Source organism: Peromyscus maniculatus, chromosome 5 (genome assembly GCF_049852395.1).
Source record: "Peromyscus maniculatus bairdii isolate BWxNUB_F1_BW_parent chromosome 5, HU_Pman_BW_mat_3.1, whole genome shotgun sequence".
In the NCBI taxonomy this organism is placed as follows: domain Eukaryota; kingdom Metazoa; phylum Chordata; class Mammalia; order Rodentia; family Cricetidae; genus Peromyscus; species Peromyscus maniculatus.
In genome coordinates this window covers 116,461,580-116,478,534 of record NC_134856.1, presented here as the reverse complement: position 1 = coordinate 116,478,534, position 16,955 = coordinate 116,461,580, and the positions used below count along the sequence as shown (strand labels likewise).

The following is a 16,955-nucleotide window of genomic DNA, read 5'->3' as shown; positions in this document are numbered from 1 at the left end:
CACAAGTTAAGAACCATTGATCTAGATGAAGCCGTATCACTGGGCTATCTCTGGAACAAAGGATAATGTAGAAGAAGCATCCAGAGACTGCTGGAGTGGAAGCTCCAGCTACGAGGCAGGAGAGACTTTAGCTCATCACACATCACCAGGAGGGATGGTTCCTGAAGGCCACCAAGCAGGCACAAGGCTAGACCCCCAGCAGGCACAAGGCTAGACCCTGAATCTCTGAAAAGCAGAGCTGGTAACTGGCAATGTAGGGAAGGAAGCTGGCATGCACGGGCAAATGCTGGCCACACTGGACGTAACCTCCCGAGTCTGACTGGAGAATGGCAGTCACTATGTCCAGGGGGGACGGGTATTCCCATCCTGCCTTCACTTCCCACCCATTACCCTGAGCAAGAGCCGAGGAACTGTGGGACAGTCGAATCTTTCCCTAGTTTTATTAGGGAACACTCAAGGATGACTTGACCCACCTTCAGAACAACATCCTCGTTTGCCCCAATGTTTCCTTAAAAGCGGGTACTTTTCTCAAACGGAGAGCCCTGTCCCATGAAGCAGCTCCCCACAGTTCACCCACACCCCTTCACTACTGCAGAACTAGCCAAAGGAACCTCAAGATATTTCAGCTTCCTCTTAGCTGAAAAAACTTGAATTTTAGAATAACCCCTCCCTATCCCCACCTTGGCACTGTGTTCTTTTCCTCCTTAGGGCCATCTTTCTCACAATGGGAAGAGCACCTGTAGGGCCACCCAGCTCTGAAGGTTTCTGGTCTTAAGACTTGAATTCCTCCTACCAACATGAGCACATACATCTGGACAAGGTCTCATGTTTGGGGCCAGCAAAATGGCCCAGTAGGTAAAGGCACTTGCCATACAAGCCTGGCGGACCTGGGCTTGAAGCCTGGAACCCATGTCACACTGGAAGTGAAGCAGAAGAAATTAGCATCAATTCTACTGCTGAAGGAGAGAGAGAGAGAGAGAGAGAGAGAGAGAGAGAGAGAGAGAGAGAGAGAGAGAGAGAGAGAGAGAGAGAAAGAAGAGAAGAGAAGAGAAGAGAAGAGAAGAGAAGAGAAGAGAAGAGAAGAGAAGAGAAGAGAAGAGAAGAGAAGAGAAGAGAAGAGACAGCACCAAGTTGTCCCCTGTCCTCTGTCCCGACACCATGGCACATGTAACCAAGCACACACACCATGCACACAGACAATTTAAGAGAAAAAATGCATTCCATGGCATTTTAAACTCTATTCCGCATAACCACCACAAACTGAAGCCATTTAGGAAGGAGTATCTCCTGAGGAATTGATATGTATTCATCCATTTAATCAAGACATGCTCAAAAGATATTTATGAGTAGAACCTAGTGACAATCCTGAAGATCTTATTCAAGTAGATAGGTGAGTGGACAGACTGTAGACTGTCTATGATCTCAGTTACCCATAGTCAACTATATTCTGAAAATATCAGACAGAAAATTCCAAAAGCAAACAATTCATAGATTTTTTTTTAATTGGCATCACAACTGGATATAGTGATGTATGCCCACAATGCCAGCACTTGGGAGGTGCAGACAGGGATCAGTAGTTCAACTACACAGCAAGTTTGAGGCCAGCATGGGCTACATGTGACCCTGTTGCAAAACAACAATAAAAAAGGAAAGTGGGCACACTGTTAGCAGCATGATGAAAGCCCCAGGAGGCTGCATTTGCACAGCAGCCCCTGTGCAGTGTCCCCGGACTGTACTCACTACCTGCCATTAGTCACCTGATAGCCATCTGGGCTATTAAACTACCAGTTACCACGGTGCTCAGAGTTAAGTAACTCGTGTTTTACCTAATGGCCTCAGAGGTTGAGAATTAAAACATGCCAAACGGAGGATATAAAGTACTTCCAGAGAAACAGCACAACTTCAAACAGATACTGGAGGGCGGATAAGCAAGCAAGCGAGTGAACAGTCAGAGACCTTGTCAGAGAACAGTTTAATCTCTTACTACGCCTAATTTATAAATTAAGATACCACAGGTGTGTGTGTGTGTGTGTGTGTCAGTTTACCATTCCTGCAACAAAATGCCTGAGATCATCACTTACAGAAGAGACTTTCGGCTGTTTTAGAGATCTCAGCTCACAACTAATTTGCTTCAGGTTGTGTCAGGGAGCACATGCTGGAAGCCAACTGTTCACCTCACGGTTAGGAAGCAAGAGGATACAGGTTCTCACTATTCCTGTGAAGGACATGCCCCCGATGACCTGATGACTTCCCATTAGGCCCCAATTCTTAGAGGCTTTAACGCCTCCCAAGAGCACCAAGGACCTTTAACACCTGGGCCCTTGGGAGACACTGTAGAGCCAAACAGCATAAATAAGATGAAGCACAGCAGAGAGGGATCAAAACTACCTATCATTTTAGATATCAAACTAAGGATGCTACTGGTATATATTCCCTGTATTCTATTACATTCTGAGGAAAGGCACAAAAAACCATATGTTAATGAGAATTTTCTGCATGCGTGTGCGCGCGTGTGCGCACACACACACACAGGCACACACAGGCACACAGACACACAGCACGTACGCATGCATGCACACACTCACCTCTTCTTTAAGCTCAAAACTTCACCTGTGTATCTGCATATCAGAGGGGAGTACATACCAGACAGCTGGACGACTAAAGCGGGTTGGTTTGAGCTCAGAGTTCCTTACACTCTACTTCAGGTGGCTGAAGTACAAGATAAGAAAAACAATCTCCTAGAGCACACAGATAAAAACTTAGCAAAAGAAAATAGGCAGTCAGGCCCTGTGCCCTGATCCAGAGCTCTGCAAGGCAGCAAGTGGAGAGCCAAAGTCAAGAGTCAGAGCGAAGTCTGGTGGGGAACGAAGTCAGGTCAGAGACTGGCCACGGGAACAAGAAAGCTGGGAGAGGAATCCTGTCAATACCCAAGGCAGATAACCGAGGTGGACTGAATCGTTGCGGGACTGCATCTGGAGCCTGTGGTGAAAATGCATGTCACGGTCCTGAAGCTTTGTGAAGTACAACTAGCTGTTCACTTCATGCTGCCTGGAAAGCAGAGTGAAAGGCAGGGGCTAGACCCCCAAAAGTTCCTTCAAAGACAGCCCCCAGTGATCCAGTTTCCCCCAACTATGCCTGCCCCCCACGCTCCACCCCATTCTAAAGGGTCCAGCTCTTTCCAATAATGCCACAGGCTCGAGAGCTATCAAGCCTGTAACAGCAGGCTCTGGAGGACATTCCTCACCCAAACTACAGCACCCTGAAGACAGAGGGCAACACCAACACTCTTTAAACAGAAGGCTGAGGGGAGACAACCATGCACCTTCTGAGTGGCCAGCAGGAAGATGACCTGACTGAAATCAGTACCTTTAAACTGCACTGAAAAAAGACCAGTTAACCATCACAAATTTCATTTACACATCACCAACTCAGCTTATACTTCTTTCACTTAAGGATTATTCTAGAAGGTAACACTCAAGTTCCTGCTTCTTAAAACAAGCTTGTGCGTGCGCGACACACACACACACACAAACACACACACACACACACACACACACACACACACACACACACACACACACACACACTGCAGGAGACCACAGGCTCCATAAACCACTATCATGGCTCATCTTCCTAGAACATTTTAAAACGTCTCATAGCTGCCCTCCCTAGGTCTATCGCGTACCCAGCAACAATCTCTTCACAGTTCTAGGGTAACATAAGATGTAAACAGGTCAGGCCAGCTGAAGCCGCTCAACCCTCCACTCCATCTCAGTTTCCTAGGAGAATGTTTTTGCTCATTTTGCTGCTGTTAGAATAAACTGCATGGGCGAAAACTGTAGAACACATACCATTAAAAAAAAAAAAATCTTAACTTTACACTTATATGCCGGTTTTTACAAAAGTCCTTCTAGATGGTTTTTTCCCCCCAACACATAACATGCCTTTGCATAAACACAGCTCACACCTTATGCTCTCTCCAGGGCTCATGAACTCCAAAACTGTTTTATCTCAAGACCAAGAAGTCCCACCCCTTTTAGTTCATTTCCTAAGCTAGCCTTAATGTCATTTACCTGCTTTAGCAGACCTGCGTTCCTCCCTGGCTGCACGTGTATATCCTGCTACGGAAGCCAGTGAACTCCAAGTACACCATGTCTAACATCACGGAGTCCCAGAGTTGACCAATACACACATGCCGCACATGCCGCTATTTAACACACAAAGAATGGGGAGGGGTGTCCCCTAGTTCTCTCCGGTGCTCAGCAGCTGAACTCGTGAGATTAGTTACATGGTCAATTAGGAAATGCCGCTGTGTGCTTCTACTCGATGCCCTGAAATTTGCTCCGAAATGACTGACAAAAAGAAAGGGACACTTTAACTAAAGAATACCCACAGCCTGCAATCACCAGTGCTGGGGTCTACCAAACAAATGGAGGGAAGGCAGCGTCGTCTAGAAAACTGCAAGCAGTGCAAACTATTACAGAGGAAGGCACACACAAACTAAGACACTCTGCAGACACGGGGCTGACCAGCTATTTGACACCAGTGTGAGAAGAAAGCCTCCCCTCCACACGTCACTTTCACAAATGAAAACATAAAATCCATTGTAAGGATTTTTTTTTCCCCAATCTTATGTGTACTTGAGTGTATGTATGTGCAGTACATGTGTGCAGGTACCCACGAAGGCCAGAAGAGGGCATGGGATACCTGGAACTGGAGTTACAGGCAGTTGTGAGCCATCTGATGGGGGTGCTGGCAACTTAACAGGGTCCCTCCGCAAAAGCAGTAAGTTCCCTTTACTCCATCACTCCAGCCCCACATTTCATTTTAATAACAGCGATGCAATCTGTCTTCCTAGGAGAAATCATTCCTCCTCTCAGATCATTTGTGTAAAGTTCATGTTATAATTTACCTCCGAAACGCCTGGTAAGATTTGTCGCAAACCAGACACCTCAGGCCCCATTATCACATATAAGCTATGATATCAAACTCCAATCACTAGTTATATCAGCAATCATTGATTGTCTACCACATTCATGTCCCCAGACATCACACTATGGTATCCAAGACCACATTATGTGTCCAACCATTCCAGAAGGAAATGCATACCACACACCTAGGACAAAACAGTGTGCACAAAGGTGAAGGGTGGTAACTACCGTATGAAACAAAATGGTCCCACTCGGAAGGGAAGGGTGCTGATGAGGTGTGTGACTCTGTGTCAAGGTCCTGTGGAATAAGGACCCGACTATGCAAGGCAGGCTGGATGAAGATGGACACTGGGGCTGGCAAGATGCGAGCAAGCCAGGCTTGGCTAAGGAAAAGTTAGAGAAGATATGCTCACAGAGCAAATTAGGGAGGAGCAGCTACTATCTCCAGTTCCGTAAGCAGTCGCTATGAAATCCAGTTAACACGTCATTGGCATTTTCAATCTCATCAGGTAAATACAGCACGTTGACTCAAACTCTCCAACTCATCATGGTAACTGCAAGTTCCAAATCCGGATGGGGGGTGGGGGAGAAGCAGGAGCCAACAGCAAATGAGAGTTCTGAGAGTTCTGAGGACCCACCACCACCACCACCACCACCACCACCACAAATAACCAGATCTTTAATAAGATATAATTCTTTAGGCTTTATTGGGCTTGCAGGAAGCAAGGAAGACCTCAGGCACACCTCCAATTCCAATTCCGGAGAATGAGTAAATCACAAAAATAGATCACCACCCATGGCAGCTAATACTGATCCAAACTGACAGGAATCACCAAGAAGACACCTCTGAGCGAGGGCGTTTCTGGATTAGGTTAGCTCTAGAGGGAGACCCTAGGGAGTTGGTGGTGGTGGCACTACTCCTCGGGCTGGACTTCTGGGTGAACAAAAAGGAGAAAGTCAAGTGGGCACCAGCACTCATTCCTCTATGGTCTTGTTTGTAGACACAATGCGGCAGCTGCCTCACTCCTGAGTGACTCCCGCGGCCACCTCCACCACCCCACCACACCCCATAAACCGAATCCCTTATTAGGTAGGCTGTGAGCCAAGGTAAGGCCTTCCATAAGTTACCTCTGCCAGCACTTGTTACAGTTGTTATAGCTACTGCAACACCCAAGACAAAATGCAAGGGGGGGGGGGGTGAGGGGGTACAATCACAACAATAACAGTCACCCAGAGTATTTAGAAGCAGAAGTACTGTCAAAACACTGAACGGGTGAATTAAAGAAATAGCACATGGCTTCTTAAAATGTTTCCACTCACAACCCTTTCATCCAAGAAATTCTTAACTCCAAGTACACAAGTATAGAAAATAAGTATAAAACCCAGACATTTATTGATATAAGGCTTAATTTAAAACTACTTGGCATACATATAATTTAACCATTTATTTAAGATGAGAGCAAATTTAGTACATTTTTATTTGTTTGTTTGTTTATTTATTTATTTATCGGTTTTTTGAGACAGGATTTCTCTGTGTAGCTTTGTGCCTTCTCTGGAACTCACTTGGTAGCTAGCCCAGGCTGGCCTCGAACTCACAGAGATCCGCCTGCCTCTGCCTCCCTGCTGGGATTAAAAGTGTGCGCCACCACTGCCCGGCTTAGTGCTTTTTTCAAACAAAGAACAACTTGGTTGAATGTGTGATATGCAGGACACAGAGCACCTCTGATGTCTGTCAAACAATTGTTGAACTGTCAATGCTGAGCACGCCACTTCCCCTAAATGCATAGTACAAAATGACAGAAGAATGTCTAGAGCTATTTCAGAACGTGCTGGATGTTCTTCTGCCCTAATCTCAAGCAAAATGTAGCATTTTTATGAAACTCAAGTCAGCAAGTTAAACAATTTTAAAATCAAATATTCTAACACATACAATCCAAAGACATACTAATTTGATACTTACATGCTAAAGAATGAGAACAGACAACTATTAAGTCTTTCTTTTCCATAATTAAACCACAGCTTCTTGCTTCTAAAAAAGAGCAGAAAACTTGTATGTACAATACAAACACCGGAGTGCTAATGTCATGGCAATCCATGACATACAGGTCTCAGATATGAGCCAGGATCTCAGGCAGCAATAGCCACCACTGTACATGGTGACAGCATTCACTGCAAGGCACAACTGTTGTATATTAACAACAGGCGGTAGCTACAGTGAAGTCACCCAGAGCCACACAGGTGTACTGCCAGCAACACCTCAAATTCATTAAGCACTTGCTTTTGATTTCTACACATTCAGAAGCTTTTTACTATTGCCAAAATTTTCACAACACTCAACATTCAGTTAGGTGACCCACTGAACTGGAATTACCAAATTAAACTCAGTTCAAAGGACTAGGGTCATGGAAATACAAGGTTACAAAAAGAAAACAAACAGCAACAACGTTCATATATGAATAGAAAAGGGAAGTTAAAAAATGAAGCAAAATCAAGGAGATGGAAATGAGAGGCTAAGCAATAAGGAGACAAAAGATGATGCAATAGACAGCGACATGGGATCCCAGGAGAGTAGAAGAGTGTACTGCTGCTGCACACCAGCACTGAAAAGGCTGAGGGCCAGAGGATGCCAGTACAAAGAGAGACAGAGCCATACAGCAAGACTCAACAAAGCTTCAGAGGAAGAATGTAGACAGAGAGAAGAAACAGTATCTGCAGACAGAATGCCCTGATAAGACACAAACTCACAAAAGCAGTATAACATATACCAAGCTTATTTGTAATAGAAGTGTCACAGAACATACAAGGTGGTAGAACTCCAAAACAGCAAAGTCCAAGAAAGGATCTCCAAGGCAACCAGAAAGAGACTGATTTTTTTGAATGGAACTAGATCCAGCACAAGCAAGCTCCTCAAGAATGATGAGAAAGCAGATGATGGAATCACATCTTGGAAATGCTGCAAGACAATGACCAATTTAAAAATAAAGAGAAAAAGAACCAATGAACCGGCTTTCTTTTTTCAATCTCCCCTACCCACTGCCAGGACTCAGGGACCATAACACAGGCAAAGAGAGGGTTAAAAAAAATTGTAAGAGGCAGAGGTTCAGGAGGATCCGAGTGAAACAGCATCCTCTGGCCATGACAGGATGGATGCACTCAACTCACAGCAGCTGTTGTTGCCTGCACAAGACCTGTGTAAGAACATGCCAACCATCCCTCTAGCATGGAGTGTCCACAGGTTCGAGGCCCCACCCACAGCTCAAGAGTTATGGACAGCTGATGACTTCTACAGATGGGAGAATCAGTTTTCTAAGGGTGTGGCCCCGATAGATTAACTATGTTCATGTGGATGGCCCTACACCCATGAGTGTACACACACACACACACACACACACACACACACACACACACACACACGCAGTAAAAAATTGGATTCAGTGGACTATTCAGAATAAAATAGGGGAATGGGTAAGAAAGTAAGGAGTGACTCTAGAAGGAGTTAAGGGGAATAAGGGGGCGAATGAGTTCAAAATATATTGCATGAAATTCTTAAAGAATAATAAAATACTATACTAAAATGTGTATGTTGCTATTAGCTGAGAATAACCTGCTATAATTATAGCATGGTTTTTGTAAACTCAATGGTAAACCACAAAGCAAAGCATACAAAATTAGCATTAGGAAGAAGAACATGTGTGTTGGTATTGTGTTCCCCAAAATATTGTGCACCCTAATAAACTTATCTGGGGTCAGAGAACAGAAAAGCCACTAGATATAGAGGCCAGAAAATGGTGGCACACATGCCTTTAATCCTATCACTTGGGAGGCAGAGATCCAGCCTCATCTCTGTGCGTTTAAAGCCACACTGAAAACAGCCAGGCATGGTCACTCACGCCTTTAATCCCAGGAAGTGATGGCAGAAAGCAGAAAGGTATATAAGGCGTGAAAACCAGGAACTAGGTTGGTTAAGCTTTCAGGCTTGCGAGAAGCAGTTCAGCTGAGATCCATTTGGATAAGGACTCAGGGGCTTCCAAACTGAGCAAACAGGATCAGCTGAGGAACTGGTGAGGTGAGGAAGCTGTAGCTTGTTCTGTTTCTCTGATCATCCAGCATTTACCCCAATACCTGCCTCAGGGTTTGTTTTTATTAATAAGACCCTTTAGGATTCATGCTACATACATGTCCTAATTTGCTCTGAGAAACACCATTACCAAAAAAAGTAACTTGGAGGGCTCAGAGGCCCCTGAGCAGGAACTAGTTCCTTGAGGACTAGCTTTCATGATACAAGAAGAGCCAAGCAAGCTTCCAAAGGAGGGAACCAACTAAGTCCCACCCTATGACATCTGTGAACCACAACAACAATCAGCATGACACAGTGGCCCTACCTGGGCAGTAACAGCATGCATTCCTTGGAGGTAACCAACAGTTCCCTATTTGGACGTAAAACCCACTCAACAAAGGGAAACTCATGCTTGGTACTGGAAACCCAGGGCTAGTTAACTCGTAGATCTCAGAGGAGAATCTACAACATCATTTTACTAAACCAGCATCCCTAACTACAATCTAAAGAGTTCACCCCTCATCAAGGAAACTCTCTTTGCAACAGTAGGAGACATTACAGAAAAACCACAACCAATCAAATGCAGAACTTCGAGTCCAGTTCCAACTGACACATCCACAAGATGACTCCTGAACCTAGGGCTCAGTAATCACTGCAGAAGCAGGGTTCTGGGGGTGTTGTAAGAGCCAAAGGATCAGGGAGTCTGCACTGAGATTGTGTCTTCCAGAAATGTCAGAAGCTATACCCATAAAGTCTCATCATTGACTGCCTAATCATGAGCTGAACAAGGACAACAGACATGCTAACGGAGACAGGAAAAGCTCTGCAGACCTCCTACAGACAATCTGATGGAGGCATTTTCTCAACTCAGGTTCCTCTTCACAGATCAATCTAGCTTCTAGCTTCTAGCTGACCAAAAACTAAACAGGACAATACAAAAGATCAGAGCAGAAACAAGTGAAATCCAAACTGACAGGGGTTGTATGTGGAGAGGTTTAAAAGAAAAAAAATCCAAATCAACAAACTTTTAGCTGAACCAAAAGAAAAAAAAAATTAAGAAAAACAGAGCAGAAATGCAAGGCTCATGAGACTTATGAACGAGTAGTCACTAATAAAGTGGATACCCCCAAAGAACAAATATGAAGGCAAATACACAATCAAGATTGAATGATGTAAAGACATAGAAAATCTGAACAAACCAGTAATGAGGAAGGAGACTAACTCAGTAATGAGATGTCTCCCAGGAAAGCAAAGACTAATGGCTTCACAACTGAATTCTTCTTAACACTTTGAAAAACAAAAGCACAACTAGAGAACGGTACCAGATCACACCCAGATGAATATAGGTGCAACCACCCTCAACAAAATGCTAGCAAACCCGATTCGATGGCACATAAAAAAGGAAAACTCATCTACCAGGATAAAGTGTGATTCACACTAGCATGCAAGGATGGTTGAACAGCACAAATACAACACATTAACAAGACAGAGAGCAGAAACTAGGTGATCATTTCAACGGATGCTGAAAAAGCATTTGATAAAGACCCTCACAAATCAGTTAGTGATCCCAGTAAAGGGCATGGATGACAATACCATGGATAGCATTGCATTGAACAGGTAAAAGGTACACACTTTTCCTCCAAGATCTGGAGCAAGAACAGATACTCTCATCACTTCTATCCTACACACTCAATGTTCTAGACAGGGCAGGAGAGAAAAACAGATTGAAAAGAAATTCAGCTATCCCTGTTTACATATAGTATCATTTCATGTACAGAAAACCAACGATTCCACTGAAAACCTTTTGTGGAATACAAAACCACCATAAAAATCAGCAGTGTTTCTACACACTAAAAGCAAAGTATCTGAAAAACCAAGCAAGACATCACATTTACAACTTATAGCAAAATGAAGTAAAAGACTTAGGAATGAACTTAGCTATAACAGGGCAGGAGTTGTAGCTCATTGTTAGGGCACCTGTCTATCACAGAGAAGACCCTAGGCTGGATCCTAGCAGCACACACACACATCAAAGCAGGTGACTGCCAAACATTGATGAAAGACACAAATAAATGTAAAGGTATACCATGTTCATGGATTAGAGTCAAGAATATGGTTAAAGCTGGGTGGTGGTGGCTTACGCCTTTCATCCCAGCACTCGGGAGACAGAGCCAGGCAAATCTTTGAGTTCGAGGCCAGCCTGGTTTACAGAGCAAGATCCAGGACAGGCACCAAAACTACACAGAGAAACTCTGTCTCAAAAAAAAAAAAAAAAAAAAAAAAGAAATTCAATCCCCAGAACGAAGAGGAACAATGCTGAAAGTTGTCCTCTGACCTCCACACACGCACATATATATCATACACAGAATAACAAAGTCTTAAAAAGTACAATCAAGTACCTTCTGTTAGAATGACTTTGAAAGACACACAAGATATCCACTAGTAAGGGCACACAGAAAAAGCAAATTCTGTACACTGATGGTGGGACTGTGAATTAGTACAAGCACTGTAATAATACTATACAGGGTCCTCGAAATGAGAATGAGATCTTCCAGATGATCCAAAGGAAATAAAGCCAGTATGCTGAAGAGCATCTATACTCCATGTTTACTGCAGCACTGTTCATAATAATCCAGATATGGATTGGGCATGAGCTCATCAATGGACGAATAAAGAGAATATGGTATATGTACACATGGGATACCATTCCACCAATAAAAAGAAGTCTCTGTCATTTGTGACATTGATTAAAAATGGAAGTTATTAAGCTAATGAAATAAGCCAAGGACAGAAAGAAAGATACCATGAACTTACTTATAGTTAATCTCATAGGAGAGCATAGAACAGAAGTCAGTTGAGGGAGAATAGGCTTGGGAAATGTTGGTATAGTAAAACAGAAGGAATACACTAGTCTTCTGTAAAGCAATGGTGACTGTGGAATGAGGATGTACCGCGCTATTGAAAATGTTCACTGTGTACTGTTTTCACCACAAAAATAATGACGAGAGGCACTGTGTGTCAACCAGCCACATTTAAGGGGTTGCACAACATACACATACTTACATAATAGCTTGTGCATAATAAATACATACAACTGTATAACAATTTTTAAAATGCAAATTTTAAAACCTTTAAAACAAAAGATGTTTGGTCTTTTACAAAATCTATGTTCTTATTTATGCTTAATCAAAATATGCTTTAGGCACACCTGAGTTTGATGTCAGGAACCTTTGGCTGGAAGGATGGAAGGAGACTCCAAAGTTGTCCTCGTAACTTCTGCACATGCACCATAAGGTATGAATGCACATGGGAAGGGGCACATGCATGCTGTGCACATACAAACATGCTTTCACTCAGCCCTAGCTGCTAGAGATGCAGAGAGTTAGCAGCCCTTTGGATTCTGAATGACTAACATTCTACCCTTTTGTAGACTGTTTCCTTGTTTTTCATTCACAAAACATAGTTCCGATAGTCACTTAGTCCTACTTAGGACCTACTACTATATACAAGGTTCCATGTGAAGTGGTAAAGACATAAATGAAAAACTCCAGCTTAGTGAGCCGTAAGACAACTCATTGGTGTTCATGAAGCACTAAGACCCATCCCTCCTATCAGGGCAGGAACTTAAGGGCAAGACTTTTCAGTACACTCATCTGTAGAACCTCAGGCCAAAAACAGAACATTTCAATTTAGGGACAACCAGAAAAAAAACATGACAAAACTATTATCCCTTGACCTGGCCTCTAAAGCACATGGTGTTCTGCCCAGCCAGCCAGACCACAGTGCCCATCTACAGCAGGGCATCACTCCTGCCACACAAAGAAAGCAAGCCTCTGGGAGCAAACTCTGTATCTTTTTAAACAAAAACGGGACTTGGGCATTTTAGATCAGTTACAGGACAGCACTGAGTGCCCCTCTTTCTACATGCTTGCTGTAGGGGTGTGCTTTGTGTATTTTCTCACACAAACCTCACAGCTCTCCAAGGGAAGCATTGATCCCAACTTCACAGATGAAGAAAGAGCTTTCAAAGCTAATTTACCCAACATGACAGCTGGAATTCAGTAACAAGCTGTTTGACTCCACATCCAGACTCTTCAGCCACTGTGCAAAACTTTCAAATATCAATTTTCTTTTCCCTTTTCTTTCTCTTTCCTTCCTTCCTTCCTTCTTCCCTTCCTTCCTTCTTCCCTTCCTTCCTTCCTTCCTTCCTTCCTTCCTTCCTTCCTTCCTTCCTTCCTTCCTTCCTTCCTTCCTTCCTTCCTTTCTCTGTGTAGCTTTGTGCCTTTCCTGGGAACTCACTCCATAGGCCAGGCTGACCTCAAACTCACAGAGATCCTCCTGCCTCTGCTTCCCGAGTGCTGGGATGAAAGGCGTGCGCCACCACCGCCCAGCCATTTTTTGAGACAGGGTTTCTCTGTGTCGCTTTGCACCTTTCCTGAAACTCACTCTGTAGCCCAGGCTGGCCTCAAACTCAGAGATCCTCCTGCCTCTGCCTCTCAAATGCTGGGATTAAAGGCCACCACCCAGCCCCCTTTTCTTTAAATGTACTTATTTTGTGTGAGTGTTTGTGTGGGCACCAAGTGACAATCTGCAGGAGTCACAGTTCTCTCCTGTAGATGACATTGACCAAACTCTGGCAGTGAGGTTTGGTAGCAAGAGCCTTCACCTGTTGATCCCTCTCACTAACTGGCCCCTTTGTTTGTTTGTTTGTTTGTTTGAAACATGGGCTCACTATGCAGCCCAGACTGTCCTGGAGTTCCTGATCCTCCTGGCTCTGCTTCCTGAGTCCTCAGATTAGAGGTGTACTAATTCAACATCAACTTTTCACTGTAATACAGCCACAATGTTTCCAGCAACTAAAGAAGTTAGAAGGAAGCCTAAAAGATACTAACCAGGACACACCTACATTGACTTTTGTGGCTTCAAACCATAGCTGTTACCTTTTCCCTCAAAACAAACTATCGAAAAACCCAGACTCAGAACTCCCATTGCATAGGTGACCGCATCTGCTCCCCAAGAGATGCTTTTTCAGAGCACCGCCCATCACATACCTCCATCTCTCCCTATGACACCTCCATACCCCAGGCATTCCAAAACACCCTGAATGAACACAAACCTTAGTATAAAATGCTATCTATAAATGCCACCTGTCAGAAAAAATGGTCGAGTAGAAAGCAGGAAGCTATAGAATAAACATAGAAAGTAACTTCACTAATTCATAACACAACAATGATCAGTGGTCATCTCCTTTACTCACGAAGGATACAACTTACGTATAATGTGTACCTCTTGCCCAAATACCAATGGGGCTGATATTTAGAACCCCCAAAACACTCAACAGTGAACATGCAAGACTAAGCCACCAAAGAAATGATCTAATGTGAAAAGTAAATCCCCACCTTGTTCACACTCAGTACTTTCTGTACTTTCCACGACTTGGCCAGTAAGACATCTTGCCTACCTCCTAGCCTCTACTGTGCTGGTTCCCACTAAGACATGTTCATTCCTGGAAGCAAGGCTTCTCGGGAACCAGGAGTTTTCTCTTTATATCCCCCAGTGACCTATGAGCATCTTGAATACACTAGGGGACTGCTAATATGTAAAATAGTTGAAAGGGGGAGGCAATTTTCAGTGATAGTACAGCATACTGAAGCACAAATCAAGGGCAGGCAACAATCTCCCCCTTAAGTCTACATTAGGTAGCCTTCTTTTGCGGACTTGTGTAAACAGTTGTTTTTCTTAAAAGCAACCAAACAAACATAAACTTGCTACAGGGCTCTCATTGTTGTCAACAAAGCTTCAGTCCACGCCAAAAGCAGTAATACACACAGGAGGCACACCTTGGAAGGATCACAGAAGGCTGTAGTTACAGATGCTTATTTCAATCCCTAAACACCCAGGTCCCTAAAGGTATCATAAAGGTTGAGTCTGGAGAGAATCCAGAAAGTTTTAAGTCTCTTAAAAAGATGTATTTATAAATGTGTGAAATCAGAGAACCACTTAATCCAAAGGCAAAACCCTCTTCTGTACTCCCAGGAAGTCTACTTTGAAATAAGTCAAGAAGTTACGTGGAGACATTCAGAATTCGCCCAAGATCCAGACCGATAACTCTCAAACTTATAGTTAAAGCTGGCAAGCCCATCACCCATAACTCATCGTCTCGACAGTACCCTTTCCTACTCCCAAGGCTGCGACGACGGCGCATCGGCGTTTAAGTTCAATTTCCTGGCTCCGGCCACAATGCTAACCTAATTAAAGCATGTGGTCAACGTTCAGCATTTTCGGTGCGATATTTTGCATCCCTCTAGCTAGTACCCGAGTGGAGACAGCCGCACGGGCCCCCCGCGAGGCGACACCCTGTCCACCAGGCTCTAGCAAACGGGCAGGAAAAGCACCCCCGCGCCGCCCACGGACCCTGTCGCGCGCAGACACGGGCTCCCCTCGCCAGCAGCACTTTGGGCTGAGTCTGAGCAAGTCGCTCGTGTCAGCGCCACTTCCCCCCGGCCCGGCAACTCCGGCGCCCCCGCCCGCCGGCCGCCGCTCGCTCGGGGGGCTGGCGCACGCTTCCCGTCCAGCAAGAGGGGCACCGAGGCCCGCGGGCCGGGGGCGCCGCCGGGGGGAGGGGAGTACCTCGTACAGCTCCTCGGAGGCCATGGTGGGCGGCGCAGGGGCGCGGCGGGGTCGGGGCGCGGCACCCGGCGGCAGACACTTTGTTCCAGTTGGGTCCTTGCGTGGCCTGCGCTTCCTGCTCCGCGGCCGGCGCCGGGCGCAGTGCACGGACCAGCCTCTCGCTCCGGGCGGCCGGTGCGGGCCGGCGGCAGCGGGGTTGTGCGCAGGAGCAGCTGCGCAACGCGCCCTAGGCGCCCGCGCTCAGTGCCCGGCGGGCCGGCTGAGGCTCAGGCGCGGGCTCATCGCGCCCGCCAGGGGCCGGACGGGCTGGGGCGGGCGCGGCGGTCGTGCGGGCGGTGCGGCGGGATCCGCGGCTCCCGGTCTCCGGTGTAGTGCAAAAAGCTTCCTACTTGCGACCGAAAAACCTGCCCCGGCTACTGAGCATGCCCAGTGCTGCCGCCCGGCCCGGCGGAGCAGTACTCCCGCGCTCCGGGTTTTCGGGCCGCCCTCGCGGGAGGGGCGGGAGGCGGCGGGGCGGGGCGGCCGAGGGGAGCACGGACTCCGTTCCGGGCCTGGGCGCGGGCGGCGGGCGGCAGGGAGCAAGCCGGCAGGAAGGGGAGGAGTCGGGTGGGGTGGGCGGGGCCGTGTAGGGTGGTGGGCGGAGCCAGCGGTTGTGGGCGGGGCTCCGAGTTGCCCAAGTCCCGCTCCCCGGGGTCGGCTTGGCCACGGCAACGCCCACCGGCCCTGCCTGGACGTGGGCGCTAGTTGCCCGGCAGAGGGCGGGACCGGGCGGCGCATGAGGGTCGTGGAGGATGACCGTGCCTGCCAGGGCAGGTAACCCAAGCCGAAGTTGAGCGTGAAGGAACCTGGCGGGCTGGTGGGCTCGCGTCTGGAGTCGCGACCCGACGGCGGCGGCCGCCGTGCTCTTAGCGCCTGCGACCGGGAGAGCGCAGTGTCTGCCTCCGTGCGCCCACAGCGGGCGCCGGCCGGGGCCAGCGCCAGCAAACTAGGGGCCAGCGGTGTGGCCAGGTGGAGTCTCCCGCCCTGCCACGTGCCCGCCGGCCCCGTGGCCGCAGCCAAGACCCGGAGCCGGGACCGCGCGCCCCGCCGCGTGTCGCCAGCTGGGCCTCCTGCCGGGGTGGGATCTGGGCGCGGCCGTCTAGCTCTGCCCGCAGCTTCCCCACGCCAGGCCTCGGGTTCCTCCTGAAGTGTCCAGCTCCCCTTAAGGGGAGCGGAGAGGAGTGTTACGAATGTGGACTCCAGGAGGTCTGCGTTCTAAAGGACCAAAGCTGTCAATGGTGACGCGTCTTGTGGGGACCCGGTAGACAACACTCCCTCTTCGTCTGCTGCAATGGGCT

The 16,955-nt window shown here is 46.8% G+C and overlaps 1 protein-coding gene across 3 annotated transcripts in view; it reads right to left on the bottom strand.

Annotated features, from left to right (window-relative positions):
• The window catches only part of Cdyl (chromodomain Y like), a 226,776-nt gene that overhangs the window by 131,924 nt on the left and 77,897 nt on the right, over positions 1–16,955 (bottom strand). Inside the window, exon 1 of one of the 3 annotated variants that reach the window (XM_042278350.2) lies at positions 15,619–15,901. The exons of 1 other annotated variant lie outside the window; for it this stretch is intronic. In XM_042278350.2, the coding sequence (XP_042134284.1) occupies positions 15,619–15,642 (24 nt within the window). In that variant the 5' untranslated portion in view covers positions 15,643–15,901. Of the gene's footprint in view, positions 1–15,618; positions 15,902–16,955 lie in introns of those variants that run through there. One more of the 3 variants, XM_042278353.2, reaches the window with a different exon arrangement.